Source organism: Rhinatrema bivittatum, chromosome 11, assembly GCF_901001135.1.
Source record: "Rhinatrema bivittatum chromosome 11, aRhiBiv1.1, whole genome shotgun sequence".
NCBI lineage: Eukaryota > Metazoa > Chordata > Amphibia > Gymnophiona > Rhinatrematidae > Rhinatrema > Rhinatrema bivittatum.
The window spans coordinates 38,073,364-38,100,435 of record NC_042625.1 but is presented as its reverse complement, the minus strand read 5'-3'; the positions used below and the strand labels follow the sequence as shown (position 1 = coordinate 38,100,435).

Genomic DNA, 27,072 nt, shown 5'->3' with positions numbered 1-27,072 from the left:
CTAAGATGAAGAAGGAACAACGAAAAAAAGCAAAGAGGATGCATGGTGAAGGCATTTAGTTACAGACATGGGAGAACAAGAAATGGCTTTTAGTGAGTGGCGCACCACGTGCTATTTTAAATATTGGTGTCATCCTCAGACCTTTAGTTTTCATTTGTTTACAATCGGCTAATGGCAGATCTTTCTGATGCCACCAGATTTAGATTTTAGATAAAGGGTAAAGCACGTAACCAACCCAACCATGAAAACCAGCTGTGGTTTTGATATAAACTGAATATAAGAAGCATTAAGTCATGTATTACCAAATGTATCTTCAAAATAGTGGTTGTGTTATTTAGCAAAAAACTGTTTTGTTTGGGGGAGTGAGGAGGGCAGAGGGGGAAAGGGCAGGAGACTTTAAAACAGAGATGGCCAACTTCACTTCTTGAGAGCCATAAAGTCCTGGTTTTCAGGATAGCCACAATGAATATGCATGAGATAGACTTGCATACAAGGGAGGCAGTGATTGCATATCTCTCATGCATATTCACTGTGGCTATCCTGAAAACCTGGCCTGACCGCAGTTAAGCCACCCCTGCGCTTTAAAACAGTTTTTCTCAAGCTGGCCCTGAAGTACTTGTAGTCCAACTGTATTCACTTCTAGTCCTTGGAAGTCCACACACAAGTCAGGTTTTCTGGATATCCCTAATGAATATGCATGGGGCTTGCATGCAGTGTTCTCCATTGTATGCAATGCCTCATGCATATTTAGGGAGTACTCCAGGACTGGCTTGAGAAATAAATGCTCTAACACATCTGATGTGAATCAAGGTTAGTATTTTGTGGCAATGGTGCGTTATTAGTCATACACACTGGGTAAAGATAACATTCGTAGTGTGGGAGAATTAAGCAAATCTGTCCCAGTTTAAATCAGAAAACTGCCATACTGAAGAGTGCATGGACTTGTGTATCTCAGACCTTTCAAGCACATTCTGGGAACAACTCTTAACGTGGATAGTCTTCAATTATCACTGTCTGAGGGAGGTACAATTGCCACCAAGGAAAGCATGCAATGGGCAGTGTCATTTCATATGGAAAAATACAGATTTTACAGTTACAAAAGCATTTTCTAATTTAATACACAAAAGCCTAGGTAGCTCAGTAGATTGGCTGTAAAATACATAATACTGATTAAAAAGGATATGTTTTTTTTCACTTGGGTTACTCAGATCCACAGGAAAGATTTTGAAGATAGATGGTAGGTAATGAAAAATGGAATAAAAATAGTGCTTCATATCCGGGGCTGTTTTAAACATGAAACTCATACATTACACTGGGGCATAGCTCAGTAGCAGATACCCAGTTATCCAGCTAGAAGCTCATCCAATCACACCAAAATCTTTGTTGCAACCCTCAGGTGTATCCATTAAAAGCAATTCCAAGCATAGCCAAAGATTCATGTTTAGAAGTCTTTCCCTCCAATTTAGGGCGACCCAAACCTCGCTTTACAATGCAGTGAGCTACTTTTCAGATGCAGAGAAGCCGTGGCCTAAAACCAGTTGCCGGCTGCAGCTATGCATTTCTAGTTTACACTTCCAGGACTGAAACATTTAATCTTTTCATACTGTGTCTAGCTAGGGGCCTACACTCTTCCACCTGAATCTACATTTCTGTGACAGGCACTCCCTTCCAGAATAGGCCGTTAGTCTAAGGACCAGATGGGCTACATGTTTCTCCCATTTTGTGTCTATGGGGGAAATGCATATCACATTTGGCTCTAAGACAACATTCTTGCCCATCTCCTAAATCTGATGACAGTCTATTTCTTTCACATGCTCAATGAAATCCATCTGCTAGGGGTGCATTACCATGTTCAGCCACCAGCTCTGCATAATCTAACTTGGTAGATATTGGGGAAGGAAGGAGAACTTATAAAGATGTGTGGCACAGAAGCAAAATAAATGACACTGCCACACCTATGTGTCACCATTTTATTAGAAATTGGGATGTTTCTACGATCAAGCTGGGGGAAAACAAACAACAACAAAAAAACTTTCTGCGAGTTTTTACCAAATAAAGCCTTTCAAGAGGCAAAACCCCTCAGTACACCACCAACAGTATGTTGCAGAATTTCAAGCAGCTAGGACAGATAGGGTCCACTTACTCACACTAAAAACCTGGGAAAGCTAGAACAGATCAGAAGTATCCTACACAAAGAAAATTACCTGAATTAAGGTAAAGAGTTACATCAAATGTGTGCAAAAATCTATCATGTAAGTCTACCTAAAATACTTCTATCAATCCTAACAGAATGCATTAGTGATAAAACATGTCATTAATCCAGAGAGGCTATCTGGCTCAAATACATTTTATATACATGATGCCTTTGCTTGTCTTCCCTGAGGTTATTTACAACACTATTCTAAAAAACAAACAAACAAACAAAAAAAACCAGTGCTTGCAGTAGAATAAGTTCCAAAATATACAGATGAAAGGATATGAGCGGACATTAAAACACTCACTGAAATTGTCACTAAGCTATTCTTGGTCTTATGTCCAGTTAAGACCCTGCCTGCTCCCATTGTAGTAATACAGTAAATAATAGCATGGTCCATCCAGTCTGCCCAGTAAGTTGCTTATGGCAGTGGTCCCCAACCCTGTCCTGGGGGCCCACCAGCCAGTCGGGTTTTCAGGATGTCCACAATGAATATGCATGAGAGAAAATTTGCATGTTATGGAGGCAATTCATGCAAATTTTCTCTCATGCATATTCATTATGGACATCCTGAAAACCCGACTGGCTAGTGGGCCCCCAGGACAGGGTTGAGGACCACTGGCTTATGGTAGTAACTGCTGCTCCGTGCAGATTACCCCCATGCAGACACGTTACACCTAAAGTTATGATAGGTTACCCTATTTCTTCATGTCTGTCCTCTAACCTCTAGGAATCCAGAGTGGTATCCCAGGGCCCCTTTGAATTCCATTACTGTTCTCATCTTCACCAATTCTGGGAGGCCATTCCAGGCATCCACCTGTGAAGAAATATTGCCTGATATGGTTACAAATTTCTCTCCCCCCCCCCCCCCCGGAGTTTCATTTCATGACCCCTAGTTCTATAGATTTCCTTCCAACAGAAAAGGTTTGAAGTTTGTGCATCATTAAAACCTTTTGGGTATCTGAAGGGCTGTATCCCTCCTCTCTTTCAGGGAACATTCAGGTCCTTCAGCCTCTCCTCATAAGTCTTCCTATACAGAACTGCACACCATTTTGGTTACCTTTCTCTGGACTGCTTCCATACTGCCTCTCTCCTTTTTCAGATAAAGGCTCCAGAACTGAAGACAGTACTTCAGGTGAGGCATCGTCACCTCTTTTGTGCCCTTGCACAGAATATCTATATCTATACATAAACACACACACACTTTGTTGCCGACTCTCAGCACTGCACACACAGGTAGATTTTCAAAAAGTCACACGTGTTAAAAACAGGGGTTTTTTGCCAAAGTGCCAGGCCCAGATACCGGGGAAGAGAAACTGGCACGCACTCCGTTAGAGTGGTAAGCAACAAAACAAAACAAAACAAAATATATATATATATATAAATAAAGGTAGGGTATAGGGGGTATGGAACTGAGGAAGCCTGGGATCCGTCGGCGCACGAGACTTGCTTAATTCCGAGCCCCCCTTGCTCGCGTGGATTATAAAATCCGGCACGCATGTGTTGCGTGGCCCGCTGATATTAACATGCACGTGACGGCGCACACGTTATAAAATTGGTGCGTCCATGTGCGCACACCGGGAAGCACGTGCGCACGTATTAAAAGCTACCCACGATGAACTACACGCTAAAAAGCACCAATATTAAACACAACAGTAGCAGAAGGAAAAAAAAAGAAACCCTCTTCCAATAGATTGGGTTTCTGCTGCTTACTGGTCCCCGAGAAAACTAAGCAGCAAATGATATGAAGAGGGAAGCTGCTGAAGTTTTTCAGTTGGCTAGAAAATGGGTCTGAAATTAAAAGCAAACTGATCGGCAAGCCAGGCAGATTTCTATCCTGCTGCCCCGAACTATCAATCTTGTATCACAAAACAGCACTTGTGCAATTAATATCATTAAGCCTAATAATACAACATACCATTTATTTGTGATGGGCTTGTATATTTAATTCAAGTTTACTGTGCTATTATTTACCATAGACATTAATATCGACAAACTCCAGTAATACTATGCACTTTATTTTTTGACAGTCTGCTAATAACCCTGGATTATTGCAGCCGCTTTACTTGTAATCCACTGTGGATGGATTTCTTATTCAAAAAGGCAGGTAATAAATCCAAATAAATCCCCTGCATTGCACTGGTCATAATTTGTGCATTTGAACGAGATTACTACACCTGAGAAACAACATCCCATAGAATAAGTGCTCCCTTTAAGACTGTATGCATGATCTTCTGTTTTAATATATCTTCTTAAAAAAACAAAATCACACACACAACTCCTTTCCCAGCTATCTGTGCTATATGTGAGCAATAATCAGAGACAGAAGGCTTGGCACTGCTGCTCAGGATGACACCATAGCTGCTAGGCAAGACAGGAGGCCAAAAGCCAAGTGTCTTTAACCATTCAGGAAGTGTTGATATCCTACAGTGCGGCACACCCTGGAGTGACTTCTTGCAATTTTTTAAGTTTTTATTTATTTATTTTTAAAGGTTTGGGCTTTTTTTTTTTAAGCAAATCTATACTTAGGGCTTGAATTTAGGTTGTAAAATAAACCCCAAACAAAGCACCCCCAATGCAAAACAACAAAATAGGTGTTTAAACACTATAAAGGTACTTTCTCCTCTTTTGCCTACTCTGATCCTCCATTTTGTTTTGGTGCCTTTTTCCATGCTAAAGGCTCCTCAGCTGTACAAATATACATACCCAACAACTGTACCTGTGCCACAAAAGCACTGATAAACACCGATTTCTGGTAGCCTGAAAGAACCCCTACATAGCTGGAAAACAAACACCTAAATTTACAATTATAAAGTACTAAAATCAGAAGCCCTGCCTATATCACCATCTGTATAATGGAACTTTTTGCAGTCAAAGACCAGGGATCAGTGAGACACCTACATGGGGGTTCCAAGGACAATGGGAATGGCATAGGCAGCAACACTTTCCAGTGTTTAAACATTTAATTCTCAGAAGTGAAATAAAAACTAGAAGAAAATCGATTTTGTTGGTTTTAACTTCCAATTGAGTTACTGGAAATAGTTTTTGTTGCCAGTTTTAAACACCACATAATACCAATAAAAGCTAAAATACAGTACAACCTTTCTACCTGTAAAATACCTTACCAGTATGTGGGTAAAAGTCAAATCTTAATGTACTGCCATGATATTCAAATAATGATCCACAGAACAATTCGTTTTAAAAAACAAGATCTACAATCCACTTACCTGTAGGTAGCATCACACATACCCTGCTTTCTAAAATTATTTAAAGGGGGAACTCCCATGCTCAAAATTCAAAAAGGATTCTTGGATTCTTATGCATCTAAGAGGCAAAGCCCAGGAGTCTGTAGAATTAATTAGAACCAAGGACCCAACGAGCTAGTGAAAACCGAATCTGCGGGGCGTGACCACTTTGTGTTCTGCAGCAGCAGAGGTATTGATGTGAGCACACCTACCCCTGGGCAGAACATACCCGACATCAATACTCCGCTGCTGAACACAAAATGGCTGCTCCCAGTCCAAGCAAGACCTTGTCAAAGCTCGCCAGCTCAGGGACTCCCACTGTGGTCTTGGGCTTTCTTTTCCACCTGGCTGGACAATAACTACCCTGAATTTCAAGAATGGTATTTGCAATATTTGCTCTCTGCTTTAAATAAGTAAATAGATCACTCCATCTCATTTATCAAATGTGTATAAGATGTTTAAAATGCTTAACAGATTTTTTTTTTTTTTTTTTAACTCAAAGGATAAAGTTCTCTCAATAAAACAATGGACTCAGACTGTTTACATCAATAGCTGTGCATGTGAGCTGACCTATCGTGTAAAATATTTTAATATTCAAAATTGCATTTTAACATTGTTGCACATTTTTACAATTTCACATCTTGTTGCTTTGTGAGTTTAAGTTGGAGCTTCCCCCACCCACCCCCATCTTTCTACAGTGTGCTGGCGAGATAGCGATCTACAGACTTTACTTATTGGTCACTGGTTCTGTCTAGACTCTCTATGACCCTGTTGAGACGGATGTTGAGGAGACGGATCTGGCTGTCCAGGTGGTCGATCTTCTCCTCTAGGCTGCTGCTGTTCCTTTTCCAGCAAAACCCCATGGGCCTGGTCATGAAGTAGACGGCGACCACGCAGCAGAGGGGCAGCACAGCTTGCTCTGGCTCCCCTTCATACTTCTGGAGAATGTACATGCAAGAGAGCGCAAACAGCAGCACTCGCACCACCCAGAAGCAACGGCCGAACAGAACATGCAGCAGATAGAAGAAGAATCCAAGAAAGAGAGACACAAACCAGTAGGCTACCAAGACGGCACCAACTAGCAGAAGAGCCCGGGATGGGTTATTAGCAACGGCTGCAGGGTTGAAATGAGTCAAGCTGGAGGCTGAAAATAAAAGGATACAGATAAAAATAATTTAAAATTTTGATTACCCACCTTTACTTTGATGTACTAAAAGGAGGATCAAGCTCTCTTGCATTCCTTTACATGTAGATGGTCAACAACATGTGTATATGTAGGATGCTACAGGCAAAAATAAGTTAAAAAGAACAAACAGGTAGCTTTACATTCCCCAAATGCTTTTATTAAATGCACTGTGAGAAATATTGCCACCTGTCCAGTCATGCTCAACATCTCCTTTGTGCCGATAGTTGAAAGCTTTACTCTGAAATCATTCTTACACAGGCTCAGTGGAGCTAAGCATGATCTAACATCATCCTACGAAAAGCAGGGGATGTTGTTTAACACAAAGATAAGAGAGGTTTGCATACATCCCTTAGCAATCACAGAGAGGAGTGGGGGCAGCGGGAGATTCAAAACCAAGATAAAGCTTAGGAAATAAGTTAGAAACTGTATAAATACTCCTGTTCCTGTTAGTGGCAACAAAGCTGATATGGATATTTGTGCACATAACACACCAACTAGTGTCTTCAACACACAAAAAGTGAAAATCAGGACCGACGGAAGAGGGAAATCTAAAGTGATTGGGAAGGAGAAATACTTAAATATGTTGAGAACAAAGCAGAAAAACAAAAGTAAAAATAAGGAAGATGATACAGGAAATGTCTGTCTCAAACAGCCCCTACAAGCCTTTTCAATCAAGAAGAGATGTACCCACTCCGTCTTCCTAACCTTGAAGAGCAATTTATCCATGATACAAAGGCGTGAAGGTATTTTCCCCCCATCGACACAGAATAGGAAGGAGTCCTTTTGGAATAAGAGGAACACAGTGTGTTCTCTAGGGGAGAGGAGCAGTAACAGCTAACAGCTGCACTTGTCCAGGCTGCAGGTATCCCACTGAGACCAGGCTTGCAGTGGCAGGAGTCATTAAGCGAGAATTATGAAGGAGTTTGTATCATTTGTAACTTTAAAAAAAAAAAAAAAAGACTGGAGATCTCAGAAAATATTAGTATTAGGAAGAGATTACTCTTGGCAATTCCTTACAGTTAAAAAAAAAATTAAAATAAAAAAAAATAAAACGTATTTAAGAAGCTTGGCTGGCTCGTGTACAGATTCCTAGCAAAGGATAGCAAAGATGCAAATGGAAGAAAAATGGCTAATATGGTAAGACAGGGGGCTACAAATTTTAAAGATAAGTTAGTGATAGGAGGAAATAGAAAAGTGGAATTGCGAGACGCAAACATGAAAGGGAGGGAAATGTAGAGATTGATGAGGAAAAAAGCAGATTTAACAAATATTTGTTCAATGACGAAGGGCAAGGAGTAGGAACTAAAAAAAAAATAGTCTGGCAGGTAAGATTTAATATTTTAAAAAAAATGCAGTCACGATTTGGACTACAAAAACCCAAGAGAGCAGTACAGTGAGGAGTAAAATTCTTCTAAGCATAAAATAAGTGGTGGATCTGGGAATGACTATCTGATGATTTTAAGATGGCCAAAGAGGTGGGCACAGCAACAGTAAAATCCAGAAAGATGCTTGGCTGCGTAGAGAGAGGAATGGTCCGCATAGAAAGGGAGCTTATACTGCTCCTGTATAGATCCCTGGTGAGAGCTCACTTGGAATATTGTGTGCAATTCTAGAGACTTCACCTTCAAAAGGATATACACAGGGTGGATTCTGACCAGAGGGTGGCTACTAAAATGGTCAGTGGTTTTATTATGAAGCATATGGGGACACACAAAGATCTAAACATGTACACCCTAGAGGAAAGGAGAGATAGGGGAAATACAATAGAGGCACTGAAGTATCTCCAAGGTATCAATACACAAGAAGTAGGCCTCTTTCAATCGAAATCAAATTCTAGAACAAAGGATCATGGGATAAGGGTGAAAAGGGAAACTGAGGATAATCTAAGGATCTCTAGCGCTAGAGGATGAAAATGAAACAGTGGGGTAACGCAGTAACTTGAACCACTTGCTGGGAGGACTAGGTGGACCAGGTTGATCTTTATCTGTCATTATTTACTATCAGGTCAATACAGTAAAGTGCGGCCGCGGTTACCCGGCTCCTAACCCGCTTTCTACTCACTTTCCGGTCGCGTTAGCCCTTCCTGCGATATACAATCCCCTTTAACCCATTCTTACCGCCTCTTTAAATCACCGGGTAACCCCTTCCGCCCACAGCATGTATATTAGATGTAAACGATCGAATTAGCTATTCCCTCCCATACAGTAACAAGTGCACTGACTATCGCTTTATTACCCTGCTGTTTTGCCGCGCGTTTAACCTGCTAACTTACCACCTACCCTTACCCCTGCATTAGAGGCAGGGGTAAGGGTAGGCGGCAAACTTACCCCCAGCCCCCGCTCACCTGCCCTGGCCGCGTCAATGGGTGCTGGTCTCCAGGGCAGCCCCAGTCCTCTCCCCCTCCTCCCGAAGCAACGAAAGCGGAAAAAAAAATTATAAAAAAAAAAAATCGAAAAAGCCAAGAAAAAAAAAAGTAGCAACGAAGTGGACGGTTCTCCTACGCTCGGGATTGCCAGTCCTCTCTCCCCTCCTCCCGAAGCAAGGCGCGTAAAGCATTTGACATGACATTTGACATGACAGATACCAGCGTGTCCGTGAAGCGTTAGGCCCGCGCACCCAGGATACTGGATAGCGCTCTATACAGTAAAATGGGTTGCGCGGGCCTAACACTTCACGGACACTTCTTGGACGCGGCTTGCATTTGCAAGCAATTTAAATACAGTATAGAGCGTAGGTGAGCCGGACTGTGCGTGCGGCAACCGCGGGTGCGCCCGGCACTAACGCAGCTCTTCCTACCGCTCCTGATAGTCTGCCACCTTTCTTTATAGAAATGGTGGAGGGGATGTGTCAAACTGCCTCCCAGTGGAGGTAGAGGGGATAGGAACAATATCTGAATTCAGGAAAGCATGGGATAAGCACAGGGGATCTCCGAGGGAGTGGTAGAAAATGCAGCTGGTGTGGATGGGCCTATGTTTCTATGCAGAAGATCTCAAAGCTCATTCACATCCTGCTTTACTAGGCTTTTCTCCCATTCTACGTTCACGAGAAAAAAAAAGCTTAGTAAGTTCCGGCCCTAAGAGTCTTCAACCACTGCATTTTCCCTTTGCATAACCTATCCTGGGTGAACACCATACAGCAGGGCTTCCCAAACATTTTTTGCCAATGTTACCCCATTTTAGCATTTGAAAATCCACAGGACCCCAGACAATCAAATTAGCAGGGGTACAATCCATCTCCAGCGATCACTCCACTCACACCCTCCCCATACTCCAGGTGATCCCCTATCCCAACCTCCACACACTGCAGTCAATCCTCTCTCCCAACTTCTACCCCCTCTAAAGAACTTCCTCTTAACCTCCTCCTCCCCCTCCAACAGACCCTCTCAACCTTTGCCCCTCCAGCTCCCTTCCCCAAACCATCTCTCACATCTCTCCAGCCATTTTCATATCATCCCAAGCCCTTCTTAAAAACCCCAACTGATCCTGTCATTGCCCCCTCTTACATCCCCCATACCCCTCCCCCCCTTAACTCTTCACACATCTCCACAGCAACCAGTCAATCTATCATTTACCCTCCTTCACTCTCCACCTGATCTAACCCTCAAACTCCTCCTGCATCTGATCCTTCCCTTCAAACGGCCTTACCTCCAAACAAAGTCTGCGCATTTTCCTTTGGGCCTCCAGGCCAAAGGTGGATGACAACTGATGGGAAGAGAAGACAGGCTGATAACAGGAGCAACATTTTTCTCTTTGGTAGGCTCACTGGTAGATGAGAAAGGAGCAGTAGAAGTCTCCCTCTGTCCATGGAAACTCAGCCACAAAAACTATTGCAAGGGCAGTGCCCGTGAGCACCTGCTGGTTCAAAGGCCCCATACGGCCTTCCCACTATTAATGCTGCTGAAGAGCGCTACTACTTAAGGCACTTGTGACCGATCCCAACCCATAGTTTGGAAAGCCCTGCCATACAGCAAAGCACACAATTCTCCCACAGCTTACCATCAACTCCAAGAACATCAAGCAGGTCGGTCCAGATTCTGCACAGCATGTCTACCAAAAGATCCACACCGTACACAAATCTCTCCATCAGCCTGGAGAAATGCTGTTCAAAATAAGGAGAGGAAAGGAAAAAAAAAAAAAAAAGATCAGTTTTCAACATCTTCACTAAAATGAAACAGACTAAAGAATTTGTTTGCAAACGGCAATCTACTTATATATGTGTAAGCTTAATTTCCTGCCTATTCATGTCTTGAATGTACTATGAAGCATGGAAACATAAAGCCAGGCGATTTTACCATCTGTGGCAAAGAACTGTAGGAAAATGCCAGAATCAGTCCTTTGCCACTTTTATAAATAACTCACTGTCCATGGGATCTCGGTTGGCTTTTCTGGCTAAAATCAAAATCAAGCTGAAGATGATCCCTTCTTGGCCATTTGGAAGGGGGAGGGGAGAAGAAATGGGGTAAGGGTTAAAGCCCTGCCATCTGACCCCAATGAGGACACAAAAATGCTTTGAACCCTGACCAAACCAAATTAAAACAAGAGAGTGACGCAGTTAAGCAATCAAGTGTTCCCCCCAGTTATTATGGTGTTGGTACAAGAGTTTAAGGGTGCGGAATTCAGGCTAACAGTGCACAGAGTCCACATGCTCAATTTCGTCCCTTACCAGTCACCTTTCACCTTCCATAGCCACCAGGAAATGGACAAAACCCAAACCAGAGTTAAAAGAAAAAAAAAAGTTTTCACTTTTAATGTCTTTATTCTTGGGCTTTTACAAATCTCAGAACAAAATGGCTCGAGAATGCTAGATTTATCTTGAAATAGCTGTGCAAGTGCTGGACTGCAGCCACAAGGGTATTGTGACTAGTGAAAAATAAGCCACAGCAAAGATACTTATGAAAACAAAGCCAGCAAAAAGCAACATTTCGGTATCAGTTCAAAGGGTCATCATTCTATTAGCTCATTCAGACTGACCAACAGGAAACATTAACCAATGAAGTATGGATTTTTTTTATAAAATGCCAAATAATGGACTGAAAATGTTTTGTAGTGAAAAATTATAAATGCTAGGAAAAAAATTGCCATGTTTTTTGTTTTTTTTTAATTTTCTCTATTTTTCAGAACTTTACAAAGTATCCACTTTGAAACAGAAATATTGTATTAACTTACATGGAATAACATATGCTTAAGAAACAAAAAAAAAAATCAGAGGAAATAAGCTTTTTCCATTTATATAATACCCATTAGACCCCTATACTTGGGGGGGGGGGCAAGAGTACTGCACATTTAGGAGATTACAAGGAAACAAATTAAATTAAATATAAACAAATGAGTCTCACAATCCATATTACTTTTTATAAATCAGAGATACTATTGCTCAGCTGTAACAGAGCTTTTTCCCCTTCTGCAAAGCTCATCAAATGTTCTGGCTGGTAAAATATATAAGTGTCATCTTTATATTTTACGATACGCTTCCCATGTAAGTGTAACTAGAAAGACGCTCCCAATGCTAATACCACTTGTTTTAAATCAAGAAATGCCTTTCTCCTCTGTTGTGAACTCTTTGTAACATCAGGGTATATTCTGACTGCTGCTCCCATGAAATTTGCATTGGGCTTTTTAAAATAAACCCACATAATGTACCTTAAGTCTTTTTCGTTGAAAAAAGAAATTAGGAGCGTTGTTCTCTCCGCAACTTCATATGCTGATGAGTCGAGGAATTCGATCAAATTCTCAAGAACATTAGGAGTCAACTGTTTTTTCTGAGCTTTTCGTATTTGGAGAAAGTATACTTTATCCAGAGGCGGAGTTTTTCCAGAAGAAATTTCAAGTACTTCTGTGAAGTATCTTTTTATAGTTATACGCAGTAATTCTCCTATTACTCTGGGAAAGTTTAAAATCCTAAGATTTAGATGTCTCATCACATGCTCCAAAAATTCAAGTTTTCTATTTATAGCTCCATAGTTCTGCACCATAGTTGACTGGACCGTTTTAACTTGTTTTATTTCTTCTTCTATTTGTTGAAATTTACCCACTGTCTCCTGCTTTGATTTTTGAAAGTTCTCGTTTAACAAACACATCTGAGAAAAAAGTACACATATCTGCAGAACCTTCCGATAGAGACTTAGCAAGACTAGATATTAACGACCACAGGGATTCTAAAGTCACTACCTCCGGTCTTTTCATGCTTATTACTTCACCAGGTTTAATAGGAGTAATGGAATCTAGGTTCTCACCACAACCACTAGCTTGATCTCCTGCAATTCCCAGCACAAGGCCTCTGGTGGTATCCTCTCCGGGCGTCTGAACTGTGTTACACTACGATTCAGCCCCCTCAGCCTGGTCAGCTCGAAAATCCACATCGGGACTTTGTCAGGCGCGGAGTCGAGGTTCCCCGTTCAGACGGAAGTAGCCTCTGATCCAAGGGGCTGAGGGGAGCTTCAGAGGTCAGGTCGTGGTCTCCTTCCATCGGCCCGACAGCCAGATCACTCAAGCCCTCCTCTTTTGGTTTGGTGGCGCACTGAGGAATGGTTTTCTGCCCGGGGGGTAGCGAGGACGTCGAGGGGTAAGTCCTCTGCTTCCCTTTTCGTTTTGGAGGCATTATTTCTTAGGAAATCTTTAAAAGCGAAAAGAAACGCTGGAGCAGCCTCAACATGCAACCGGTCGAGACACAGCAAAGATACTTATGAAAGCAAAGCCAGCAAAAAGCAACATTTCTGTATCAGTTCAAAGGGTCATCATTCTACTAGCTCATTCAGACTGACCAACAGGAAACATTAACCAATGAAGTATGGATTTTTTATAAAATGCCAGTGGACTGAAAATGTTTCGTAGTGAAAAGTTAAAAATGCTAGGAAAAAAATTGCCATGTTAAGGGCAGTCTATTGGCTCTGATGAGGTCACACTTCAAAGAATGAGTGTAAGTATGCATGAGAAGGGCATCTGTAAATAAGAACCCCAGCCTATCAGCCTGTTAATCTAACTCACACCCCACTGATGTCTGAAAGAATCATTTCATGGTATAAAGGACCAAAAATAAAAAAAAAAAGGTTACATTGGCTACACATATGGATCTGTAAAAATGCACGGCAACATCAGAGCTAATGAACTGTATGTGATTGGGGGGAGGTGGAGGGCGGTGAAAGATTGCTGTGCACAGACCAAGAGAGGGACCTTGGGGTGTTGGTGTCTAGCGATCTGAAGACACCAAAGCAATGAGATAAAACGATGGCTAAAGCCAGAAGAATGCTTGGCTGCATAGGGAGAACCACCACCAGCAAGAAAAGATTGATAATGCCCTTGTACAGGTCCTTGGTGAGCCCTCAACAGGAGTACTGTGTTCAGTACGGGAGCCCGTATCTCAAAAGGGATAGAAGCAGGATGGAGGTGGTGCAGAGAAGGGCGAGCAAAATTATGTGGGTGTCTCCATTAATGACTTATGAATTTTGTTTCATTGTTCAAAACTTTTTAACAAACAGAATTAAACATAAATGACTTGTGAAGCAAGCTGAAGGATCTGAATATGTACGCCCTGGAAGATAGGATACAGACCTTCAGATACCTGAAAGGTTTAATGATGCACAAACTTCAAACCTTTTTCCATTGGAAAGGAAACAGTAGAACTAGGGATCACGAAATGAAACTTCCAGGGGGGGGGGGGGGGGGGGGGGGTGGATGCCTGGAATGCCTTCCAGAGGAAGTGGTGAAGATGAAGAGAGTCAAAGAATTCAAAGGGGCATGGGATAAACACTGTGGATCCCTAAAGGCTAGAGCAGAGCTTTCCAAACTGTGTGTGGGGACACGTTAGTGTGTCGCCTGCAGTGTGCAGGTGTGTCGCGCAAGTCCGGTCAACTCTGATGCGAGTTTGGGCTTTTTTTTTTTCTAGAGATTCACTTTTTTTTTTCAGTTTATGGGTTGCTTATTATTGGGTGATTTTTGCTGTCAATTGCGTTTTTTTGGGGGGCTTGGTGGGTGGAATGAGCCCAGCCATCCTTGCATTGGCTGCTGCTGCCGATGAGGCCTGGCCATGAGGAGTACTGACTGCAAGCAGCAGTGTGTGGTGATCATGGAAGGGAGTGAAGCACTTAACTGGCAACAATCAAAAAGACGAGGTACATGAGTGTGGGGGCCAGACATGTGCTGGGGGGAGGAGAGAGATGAGTGTGTGGGGGACAGACAATTTGTTTTATTATTGTTTCTCAAATTATAACAACAACATGAATCTTGGAATATATATTTTTAATATAAATTTAAGGTTTTCATGAGATAGGTTGTGTCGTGAAACATTTTATTTATGTATATATTTAAGGAAACATACATAAATTGTCAAAATATGTTTCGTTCGTTTAACCTTTAACCTCTGGTTTACTAGTAGACTGAATTACTGTGTCCCGAAATTATGTTTGTCTAAAAAGTGTGTCACCAACATGAAAAGTTTGGAAAGCTCTGGGCTAGAGGATGGGAATGAAGAGAAGAGTGCATGGGGGTAACCCGCTCGGTGTGACAGTTATAACTGCCCTCAGCAGAAGCATGGGGAGTACTACCCTCAAACAATAAACCTTGATGCTTTTGATGCAACTGCAGCATGACTTTCTGCTGTGATGGTGGGAAGGGGAATTGGATTCAGATGGCAACCAACATGGGCCCCGACTTTTATGGGCTGGGGATGCTGATATGCAGTCAAACGGGGAAAAGCACAGGACTGCTTCTACAGCCAAGTCCAAAAGCAAAGCCAGTCAGCATTGCTGGGATTTTCGGGAAGGCTCCTCACCCAGTAAAAATGCTGCTAGCAGTAATATTTATGGGCTTGACAGTTGCTTGGTTTTTTACTGTAAATATTACTGCCCTTATATTAAGCATAGTCTGTGCAGTTACTGCCAGTCCTTAAGAGAAACCTGGGGATGACCTACATGCCACGGTAGATATTACTACAAGAGGCTTTCTGGGAAGACTGGATGGACCTTTTGGTCCTTTTCTGCCATCATTACTATGCTATAATACACTGGATTATTTAAAACTATTTTTCAAAGACATGGGGGGTGTAGTTTGTGAAAGTTAATACATATAAGATCTTGAAGAAAATGACATGTGTGCAGAGTCTAAAGAATGGAGGAAGTAATTTAAAGGATGGATCCTCCTGGAGAGGGTGGCAGGGGACAAGGAAGGGTGGCATTAAAAGGGAAACATGGAGGATAATTGTATTTATGGTTTATTGATGTGTTTGGCACACACCTCAAAAAATTGTGTCACTATCTTTCAATAAAATTCATTTTCAAAAGAAATGTATTTTAAATCATTACTACAATACTTGATAGAGGTCAGTGTTAATAAACTAACATAACAAGGGCTGGAGTAGCATGAAGAGTACCTTAGTGGTTAGAACAGCGGGTTATGACCCAAGGGAAGCCAGGGTTTAAATCCCACTGCCACTCCCTGTCACCACGGGCAAGTCGCTTCACCCTCGGTTGCCTCAGGTACAAACTTAAGGCTTAATTTACTAAGGTTTTTCTCCCATTGTGTCTCTATGGGGAAAATGCTTAGTAAAATGAGGCTCTTAGATTGTAAACCCTCTGGGAATAAGGAAACATTTACCATATTTTTCGCTCCATAAAATGCACCTGACCATAAGATGCACCTAGGATTCAGAGGGGGAAAATTAAAAAAAAAAAAAAAAAAAAAAAAAATTTGTGCTAAACTGGCTCTGTCACCGGGCATCTGGGCGTCTTATGGAGCAAACTAGGAGCGTGCATAACTTTTTTTTTCTCCCCATTTTGTTTTCGGGTCTGGGGAGGGCCATTTCAGTCCACTCCCCAGATCTGAAAACTTTTCTTTCTCTGGGAACCCCCCCCCCCCCCAAAAAAAACCCCCATCCCAATCCTTTAAATTAATTAACCCCCCACCCCTCCTGACCCCCCAAAAGTCCCTGGTAGTCCAGCGGGGGTCCAGGAGCGGTCCACTGGGCTTGGACTGTCGGCTGCCAGTAATCAAAATGGCGCAGACGGCCCTTTGCCCTTACAACGTCACTGGGGCCGACCAATGGCAGCAGTAGCCCCTGTGACATAGTAAGGGCAAAGGGCCGTCGGCGCCATTTTGATTACTGGCATTTTGATATGGCCCAAGCCCAGGAAATCGCTCCCGGACTGCTCCTGGACCCCCGCTGGACCACCAGGGACTTTTGGCAGGTCTTGGGGGGGGGGGTGTTTTGTTAGATTTTTAGTTTTTTTTTTATATTTGCTCCATAAGACGCACATACATTTTCCCCCCACTTTTGGGGGGGAAAAAAGTGCATCTTATGGAGCGAAAAATATGGTATATATAATCTGCTTTGAAGTGCTAAAAAGCAATAAAGGACTATCAATTGATTTTATTTCTCTCTCAACCTTTACCTATAAAACACCCAAGGTGATTTAAAGTAATATAATATGTCAAAATACATCCTATCCATCTACAATAAAACATTCAAATTACATATTCCCAGATTATAGAAAATATCAGATTATTGCTGAACATCTTCCTCAACATCACCACAAACATAACTTCAATTCCCAAACTTCTGCCCCCATACTGAATAAACTAAAAAGTGATTCAGACATCTTTTATCACAAATTCAGCTGCTTCTTAAACTGCCTCATTTCTGAAATATCAGGCAAAGCCGGGGGTGGTGGGTGGTAGCTCGTCACATTCTTAACCAGTTTTGCCGTCTTCACTGAAGAACTCTTCTAAAAGACCCTCAAAGACGTTTCCCAAGAACTTGTATGGGCCCTGTAACTACCTAACCCCAATTATTTCCATATGTAGCTAAGTCAATCAGAAATTTGAAAACTGATAGAGCGCATCTTGAATTTGCTTTACATAAGACTGGCAAGCAAAGGAGGTGGCGAAGATCAGTGAAACATCCTCTCCATTTAACACCATCAATAATCCTGGTTGCGATATTCCATTATTTTTCGAAGCATGTCCACCAGTTTCAAAAAGGAAGATCCCATACATTATTATTACAGTAATACTATTCAAGCCTGGATGACAGGCTATTTATAGCAGGCCTGGACAGATAAGGATGCAATCTCCAAAATGACTTAATAACAGAGATTCTTAGAATGCTTGGAAACATTTTCCAGACATCTTTTCATCTAAAATTACTCCAAGACTGCAAACTTGCTGCTTTGTAAGCCAATAAAGCAAGGGGGCTAACGCCAGTCCTCTAGAGCCACAAAACAGAACAGGTTTTCTGGATATCCACAATGCATATGCATTACATGGATTTGCAAGTATGGCTTCCATTGTATGAATAGGCATGAGGGAGATTTGCATTGTGGATATCCTAAAAACCAGGCCTGTTAGTGGCTCTCAAGGCCAACCCTGCAATCCCATCCAAGTTAGGGGAAATAGGCAACACATTTCAGATTCTAAACGCGTCTGTCTTGGATTGATTCAACATCAGTTCATTTTTCAAACATGTTATCGGTAAACCTGCTCTAATCCTTTATCAACCCTGCCATCCCCTATCCTAGCAACTAGGTCTAATGGGACAACCAGCTAAATGTCATTAGCACAAAAAGAAGACCTGAAGACATCAACTCTTAGCTGATCTGTCAACTTCAGGTACAAATTAAACAGTTGTGGGAACGAACAAACTGCAGGACATAGCTGTTTTCCCCCCTTGCTCTCTTAGCTGCTATCATTTGGATTAATACTTTGGACCAGACTGTCCAAAAATGATATAAACCAGCTAAGCGCTATTCGTCCTACACCTAAATCTTTCAGTCTATCCAAAAGCATAACAGACACCAACATATTTTCTGCAGGCTCCTGAATTTGCCTTTGGAAGGAAGAAAAGTATTGCATCATATCATTCAAATATCTTCTAATCACAAAAGTACAATAAAGGTTAATATGCCAAAATAACCATTATTTACAGAAGGACCCTGATTTTCAATGGGGCCTATTTACTGATGTGTGTTCTGCAACTTTGATGCTTAACACATCTTAAGAACATAAGATAATTCATTCTGGGTCAGACCAAGGGGTCCATCAAGCCCTATATCCTGTGTCCAGCAGTGGCCAACCAAGTCACAAGTACCTGGCAAATATCCAAACGTTAAATGAATAGATCCCAAGCAACTAATCTTTATTGATTAATAGCAGTTTATGGACTTCTGCTCTAGAAACTTATCTAAACCTTTTTTAAACCCAGTTACACTTACTGCCATAACCACATCCTCTGGCAATGAATTCTAGAGCTTAATTATGCACTGAGTGAAAAATAATTTTCTCCGATTTGTTTTAAATGAGCTACTTGCTAAATTAATGGAGTGCCCCCTAGTCCTTGTATTATCCGAAAGAGTAAATAACCGAATCACATTTACCCATTCAAGTCCTTTCATGATTTTGTAGACCTCTATCATATCCCCCTCCCCCCCCCCCTCAGCCATCTCTTTTCTAAGCTGAACAGCCCTTATCCTCTTTAGCCTTTCCTCATAGGGGAGCCATTCTATCCCCTTTATCATTTTGGTCTTTTTTGAGATGCGGCAACCAGAACTGCACACAGTATTCAAGGTACAGTCTCACCATGGAGAGATACAGAGGCATTATAACATCCACCATTTTACTTGCCATTCCCTTCCTAATAATTCCTAACATTCTGTTTTCTTTTTTGACCACCACAGCACACTGAGCAGACTACTTCAATGTATTATCCAATATTACGCCTAGATCTCTTTCCTGGGTGGTAACTCCTAATGTGGAACCTAACATCATGTAACCAAAGCAAGGGTTATTTTTCCCTATAATGCATCACCTTGCACTTGTCCACATTAAATTTCATCTGCCATTTGGATGCTTAATCTTCCAGTCTCAAAAAGTTATCCTGCAATTTATCACAATCTGTTTAAGATTTTACTACTCTGCATAATTTTGTGTCATCCACAAATTTAAGCACTTCATTCATCGTGCCTCTTTCTAGATCATTTATAAATATAATAAAAAGCATGGGTCCAAGCACAGATTCCTGAGGCACTCCACTGTTTTCTTTTTTCCACTGTGAAAAAAAGACCATTTAATCCTACTCTGTTTCCTGTCTTTTAATCAGTTTGCAGTCCACAAAAGGACATCACCTCCTATCCCATGACAAATTTTCTTAGAAACCTCTCATGAGGGACTTTGTCAAATGCCTTCTGAAAATCCAAATACACCACATCTACCAGTTCGCCTTTGTCCACACCTTCATAAAGAAGTAGATTTGTGAGGCAAGACTTCCCTTGGGTAAAACATCAGAAATAGTCCAAACGTTTCTTTATTTGAGTGGAGACAAGAATTCATACAAACATTTGGCGTTTGTATGAATTCTTGTCTCCACTCAAATAAAGAAACGTTTGGACTATTTCTGGTGTCTAATCCATATTCTTGCCTACACGACGTTCTTAGACAACCTACCCTCTTGTTTCATCATTCCCTTGGGTAAATCCATGCTGGCTGGGACCCATTAAACCATGTCTATCTAAATGTTCTGTGATTTTATTCTTTATAAGTTTCCACGATTTTTCCCGGCACTGAAACCAGACTCACCAGTCTATAGTTTTCCGATCTTCCCTGGAGCCCTTTTTAAATAAATATCGATGTTACATTGGCTACCTTCCAGTCTTCAGGTAGAATGGACAATTTTATTGATTGGTTACAAATTTTTACTAATAGATCTGAAATTTCATTTTTGAGTTCTTTCAGAACCCTGGGTGTATACCATCCAGTTCAGGTGATTTACTACTCTTCAGTTTGTCAATCTGGTCTATCACATCTTCCAGGTTCACTGTGATTTGCTTCCATTCATCTGAATCATCACCCTTGAAAACAGTCTCCACAATGGCTATCTTCCCAACATCCTCTTCAGTAAACATTGAAGCAAAGAATTCATTTAGTCTTTCCATAATGGCCTTATCTTCCCTTAAGTGCCCCTTTAATCCCTCGATCATCTAATGGTCCAATCGACCCCCTTGCAGGCTTTCTGCTTCGGATATATTTTTTTAAAGTTTTTACTATGAGTTTTTGCCTCTACGGCCACCTTCTTTTCAAATTCTCTCTTAGCCTGTCTTATCAATGTCTTACATTTAATTTGCCAATGCTTTATCTTATTTTCCTCTGATGGAGTCTTCTTCCAATTTTTGAATGAAGATCTTTGACTAAAACTGCCTCTTTCACCTCTCCTTTTAACCATGCCAGCAATCATTTGGTCTCCCTTTCCACCTTTCTTTGAGAATAAGGGTGAAAATATGCCACTCTGATATACCTTCTCCAGTATGATCCTCTGTTTTTCAGTACTGGGAAATACAATAAGATTACCACCTTTTTAAGTATTTTTAGTGATGTCACACACGAGTGTAAAAATAAACCAGGAGGGCATGAAAGCCTTAAGTGCTGGACTATTTAATGGGGTTTGGGAGTTCAGCACAGGCACCAATCAATTTTAAAATCTACTTTAGAATTAGGCAGTACTACATGGGAACATATAATGCTATGGTCAAAGTAATATACATTCAAACTCTAACATGTATTACAACATCATCACATTAAAAAAAGTCTTACAAAACAAGTGAATTACATTAATTACTCGGCAAGTTCAATACCCAGGGCCGGCATGTCCCAATAGGTGAACTAGGCAGTTGCCTAGGGTGCCAGCCATTAGGGGACGGTAACGAGAAGCCACGTGGAGCCTTAAGCAGAGCCCATCCCGCTCGCAGCCAAGAGGAGCAACGACTTGGCAGGCCACTAGTGACGGGGTGTGTGAGTGAGAGGAATAGTGTGTGTACGAGAGCAAAATGGTGTTAGTGAGAGGGAGGGAGCCTATGTAAGGGTGTGTATGTGAATGAGACAAGGAATCTAAATGTAAGAGAGGGGGCCTGAATGAGCAAATAAGGCCAGAGCCAAGCCTGGACTGGGGGAGGGCAGCACAAGGCTCACCTAGTGCACCTAATACCTTTGCACCTGCCCTGCCAATATCTGTATGCTAACTGCATAAAGAGAGCTTTATCAAGATGCCATTGCCAATTTGTTTTTCAAATAAATAATTCTGCACAAATTATGTTGCCGCAAACAAGAACTCAACAGGAGCTGCTAAATTAAAAAAAATATATCAGAAGTCATAGCAGAAAAAAAATCTTGGCAATAAAATACAAAGGGGTGGGTGGTGGAGGGAAGGGAATAAGGCAGTAACAGAAGCTAGCATCCTGATATTTTGAAGACAACATCTGAAAATCCTGGCTCTAAAGGACAAGAGTCCAGCTGTGGCAGGAGTTACAGCGAACAGATCTCACAAGGTTCTCCTACAAACAAGGTACACACGACAGAAAATCTATCCAAAAACAGAACCAAAGCTGGTATAATTCATCCAGGTGAGACTTCAGGCCAGAAGGTCAGTCCAAAAGCGAATTCAGTGAACCCCCGGCGGGTGCAGCTGTGCTGGAAGGACAGATCTTATTCTGATTTTCCATTAGCTTTTACAAAATGTTCCCTTTCGGGCTGGCAGAAGAGGCGCGTTTAACTCACACAAACATTTGTCACCCACGCCCCCAAATTCATTTTGTCTTCCTTTAAGCCGGAAACCCACAACCGATCTGTGATTTCAGGCCCGGAAACGTTCTCTAACGCCTTTTTGGGTAAAAATCCCGACAGCCTACATGCGTTCCCCGGATAGACTGCAACGGGGGAGGGGGGGAATTAGGGACACCGGGGGCCCCCTCTACTCCTCCTCACCTTGTGCAGCGTTCGCACCATCTCCTCGCCCATGATGCCGCTTAACGCCTGGTACGCCCCGCTAGCTGCCCGGCGGAAGCTGTTGGGCCTGTCGGCGTTGCGGTTCTTAGCAGCCCGAGCGCACAGCGACCCACTGGAGAGTAGCCAAGGCCGGGCGCGGTGCATAGCGTTCGCGCGCGCGACCTTTCCCGCCAATTTTTTTTTTTTTTTTGAGCGCGCCACTAACAAGTAAAACCAGGACACGGCTCCTCCCTCCCGACTTCCGCGACCTCACTCCTTGCCCGCGCCGCAGCTGCAGGTGCGGACGGCGGAGAGAGATGATGCACGCACGTGCACCTGCAGGATAATTTCGTGTGTGCGCGCGCACGTAGCAAATAAAAAGGAGGGGAGAGCACCCGTGCTATACAGGAAATCTTGGCGTGCTCATACACGTAACGTTAGACGGGAGCCCGCGCGCCGTCGGGCTGTGCAAGAGAAAACTCCGGCGCGTGCGCATGTAACAGAAAAAAAAGAGAGCGGGAGACCTCGGCATGCGCGCGCAGCTCAGCCCCTCCTCCTCCGCTTACGTCACTGGGCACACCATAGCCAATTGGAAAGAGCCGAGGTGTTGGTCAACCGGAAGGCTAGTGCCACATGCAGGAAGGAAGGAAGGTATGGTGATCGCTGGGAAGGGGTCCGTAGTAGTGTGGGAGGAAATAAGGTCTCAGGCTTGACGCGGGATCGGAGCTGAACAAATGAGATCTCGGGAGGGGCTGATAACTAGTGCTGGAGTTGTAAATGGTGATGCCGAAGGGCTGATTACTAATTAGCCTGCTGGGGGTGGCGAAGCATAAGTTATTGTACAGTTCGGGGAATGGGATGTAGGTTTGGAGTAAGCCGACAAATACATCCTGGGCTTATTTCTTTTGCCAGCGTAATAACGATTGTAATTTGCGTAGTTTTTCTCTTTTAACAATGTAATTCATTCTGAGGTTCTGAAAATGGCTAGGTAAAGAATCAAGTACAAGCTATAGAGCAAGAGTGAGTGTGTATGTGTCAATAAAGTTTTCAGAGTCTGAACATCTGTACGTGTCGGAGAGAGAACACGAATCTTGTTTGCTTCTGCTTCAGTACCGCTGCCTGTACCTTTTTGTTACATTCACAAAAATGGAGAGGAGCAGACCAAAACCTCAACATCTCGCAGTATCTTCTACAAACTGAATTACATGTACGCTGTTCCCAACTCGTAGTTGGAAGACACTAGATCCACCTTGAAATGTTAGTATAGTGAAAAAAAAAGTAGCTATGCTGATGATGCCAGCCTAGCTGGGAAACATAGAGTTCAGGTAACCCGAGGGGAGAGGGGAATGCACATTGTCAGGCTCTGTATGTATTTACATCTTACTATCGTGGTGTAACTGGTGACGTGAAGTCTTCACACATCTACTTGTTAAGGGGTAAGCAACTCCGGTCCACAAGTGGCACAGACTGGTTGGATTTTCAAGATATCTGTACTGAATATGTAAGAGATATATTTGCATGCATTGCCTTCATTGAATGTGAATGCATTGTGGATATCCTGAAAACCCAACTGGCTTATTGTACTGGGGGCCTGGAGTTGCTTACCCCCACACTTATTGTACTGGGGGCCTGGAGTTGCTTACCCCCACACTTATACATACCCGTAGTTTCAAACAAATAAAGCTCCACACATGCATCTTCTCACCACTTTATTTTTTTTACTTAAAACAATTTTTCTTTGAGCAGCTATTGTGACTGTTACAGCAGGGGTTAGTGTCCATAGAATTTATTGCCAAAAGTGAAAATAAATGTTTATTTAAAGTGATTATTTTTGAAACCAGCCCAACTTTAGAACACTTCATGTGGCTTTGAGCTATAAATTTAGTTGACACTTAGCATCACTCAAGCCTGCCTGCCTGCCTCACGCACTGCCCTGTGCTGCCTCTGCTTGCTTAGGCAAGGCAGCTCTGTCCCTATCTATGGCATTGCCCAGATATGTAAACCTGAGGGTTTAAATTAATTTCTTGTCCTTCTAAAAATAAAAAAAAACACCCTTATTTAAAAATCATGTGATAGGCCTGGTATGGTTAACATTTTCTGTAGTAAACACCTACTGAGGGGATGCTGTCAGTATTTACTATATTCCACTAGATTGCACCTCCACATGCCATCTAGGAACCTTCGCTCACCATTAAACAAGCACTTTTGTGTGAAGTAAGGGAAAGAGCTACTTCCCTGTACATACCCGGATCAGTCCAGACTCTGAAAGAGCTGCATCTGTTGCTGGACCTGGTCTTTAGAACAAAATGCTGAGATTAAGTCAATTTTAAAAAAAAACAGTTTAAAAAAGGGCATAAAACCTGGTTGTTTCAGCTAATGTTTAAGAAATAAGAATTTATTTTGAGTCTGTCAACATTTGTCGATGAAACTTAGAAAATGACGGCAGAAAAGGAGCAAACAGTCCATCCAGTCTGCCCAGCAAGCATCTGCTGCAGCATACAAGGCCCCCCTTACTTAGTTTCCCAAACTGCCAATGCTGTTTTGATCTTTAATTGCAAGTGCGATTTTAAGATAGTCAAAATATTTGATCTCACTGCTGCATGGCTTAGCCTTAAAAAATCTTTCTGAGGCAAACCCAAGATGGTGTCGGGGGAGAGTGCGCCAGCAACTTTCATTTTCTTACCTTTTTTCCTCTTAAACTATGGTGAAGAGACACCGCAGGCTTCGAGGCATTCCCCCTGCCCCACTGTCAAGCACTATTTTGCGTCAGTCGACAATTCTGGAGTTGCTCCTTGCATCGATACCTGCAGGACCAACCTTCGATGCCGCTGCTTCCAGGGGAGCAGTGTGGCAGGCTGAAGCACTGCTGGACATCTCGTTGAGCCATGATGATAAGACTCTGCCTACCCTGATGTGCCTGCAGGAGATGCCGCCGACCATTGATGTGATCTCCGGCCAGGAGAGTTTGGAGGCTGACCAGGTTGTGCCGGCTGCATTTACCAGAGGCACTAAAGAGCAGGGTAGTTGGTGTTGGAGCTCTACAGCTTTGATCAGACTTTGAGGTATCTCAGGTTTCTGCTGAAACCCCTGTTGTAGCTGCAGAACCTGGTATTGGAACCTTGGCAGTTTTCCATTAAGGTGAGCCTGCTGCATTATCCATTTTGAGCAGGAAAAAGCATAAGCATTGTCAAGTTAAGTGTAAAACATTGATAAGACAAGCGAAGAGAGAATTTGAAATGAAGTTGGCCGTAGAGGCAAAAACTCATAATAACAACTTTTTAAAACATATCCGAAGCAAGAAACCTGTGAGAGAGTCGGACCGTTAGATGACTCAGGGTTAAAGGGGCTCTTAGGGAAGATAAGGCCATTGCAGAAAGACTAAATTAATTCTTTGCTTCTGTGTTTACTAATGAGGATGTTGGGGAAGATATCTGTTTTTCAGGGGTGATGAGTCAGATGAACTGAACTAAATCGCTGTGAACCTGGAAGATGTAGAAGGTCAGATTGACTAAAGAGTAGCAAATCACCTGGACCAGATGGTGTGCGTCCTAGGGTTCTAAAGGAACTAAAAAATGAAATTTCAGATCTATAAGTTAAAATTTGTAACCTATCAATAAAATCATCCATTATACCTAAAGACTTCAGTGTCAGGAAAAATAGTGGAAACTATTCTTTTTTTTTTTTTTAATTTTATTTTTATGCATTTTCAACAACATTTAAGTAAACATTCTTACTTCCAGAAAGATTGAGATTCACATAGTATATATCTTTTAACAAATTACAGAAAGAAAAAAGGATAAAATATAATATCAAGAATTAACTCAAAATTCCATTATTCCATACGAATTCTTAATCTATGTGTCTCGACTATAAAGGTAATTAGGAATAGGGTGAGACAAAGGAAAACAAAATGGGAGTACTATTGCGAAAATAATTTCAGTGTGCTGCGTGTCCGAACTTTACTAAACTATGCGCCTTCGGGATTAGATGTTAGTTACAGAGGGTATAGTTATATTCCTAGCATTGATAAAGGATTTTAACTGCTCAGGAATGAAAAAGATGAAAGATTCATCCTTCGATCTAACCATGCACTTGCATGGGTATCTTAATTGAAAAACATAACCCAATGTTGTTACTTGTACTTTCAACCGGTGCTTTTCAATATATTTATAAATGATCTGAAAAGGAATACGATGAGTGAGGTTATCCAATTTGCAGATGATACAAAATTACTCAGAGTAGTTAAATCACAAGCAGATTGTGACACATTGCAGGAGGACCTTGTGAGACTGGAAGATTGGACATCCAAATGGCAGATGAAATTTAATGTGTACAAGTGCAAGGTGTTGCATATAGAGAAAATTAACATGACGTTAGGTTACATATTAGGAGCTACCACCCAGGAAAAAGATCTAGGTATCATGGTGGATAATACTTTGAAATTGACGGCTCAGTGTGCTGCAGCAGTCAAAAAAGTAAACAGAATGTTAGGAATTATTAGGAAGGGAATGGCTAACAAAATGGAAAATGTCATAATGCCTCTGTATCGCTCCACGGTGAGACCACACCTTGAATACTGTGTACAATTCTGGTCGCCACATCTCAAAAAAGATATAGTCGCGATGGAGAAGGTACAGAGAAGGGTTACCAAAACAATAAAGGGGATGGGATAGCTCCCCTATGAGGAAAGGCTGAAGAGGTTAGGGCTGT

At 42.1% G+C, this 27,072-nt stretch overlaps 2 protein-coding genes across 4 annotated transcripts in view; one reads left to right on the top strand and one right to left on the bottom strand.

Moving 5' to 3' along the window:
• Positions 1 to 4,649: 4,649 nt before the first annotated feature.
• On the bottom strand, positions 4,650 to 22,706 carry BRI3BP (BRI3 binding protein). Its single transcript, XM_029619951.1, has 3 exons — positions 22,363 to 22,706; positions 10,621 to 10,723; positions 4,650 to 6,583 (listed from the first exon to the last, which is right to left on the bottom strand). Exons 1-3 carry the CDS (start codon positions 22,525 to 22,527, stop codon positions 6,171 to 6,173), a joined length of 681 nt encoding a protein of 226 aa, XP_029475811.1. The 5' UTR covers positions 22,528 to 22,706; the 3' UTR covers positions 4,650 to 6,170.
• A 43-nt stretch (positions 22,707 to 22,749) lies between these two features.
• DHX37 (DEAH-box helicase 37) overlaps positions 22,750 to 27,072 on the top strand; it is a 63,750-nt gene continuing 59,427 nt past the window's right edge. For 2 of the 3 annotated variants that reach the window (XM_029619949.1, XM_029619946.1), the window contains exon 1: positions 22,750 to 23,013. In XM_029619949.1, coding sequence (XP_029475809.1) covers positions 22,893 to 23,013 — 121 coding nt within the window. In that variant the 5' untranslated portion in view covers positions 22,750 to 22,892. Of the gene's footprint in view, positions 23,014 to 25,077; positions 25,501 to 27,072 lie in introns of those variants that run through there. The other variant, XM_029619950.1, reaches the window with a different exon arrangement.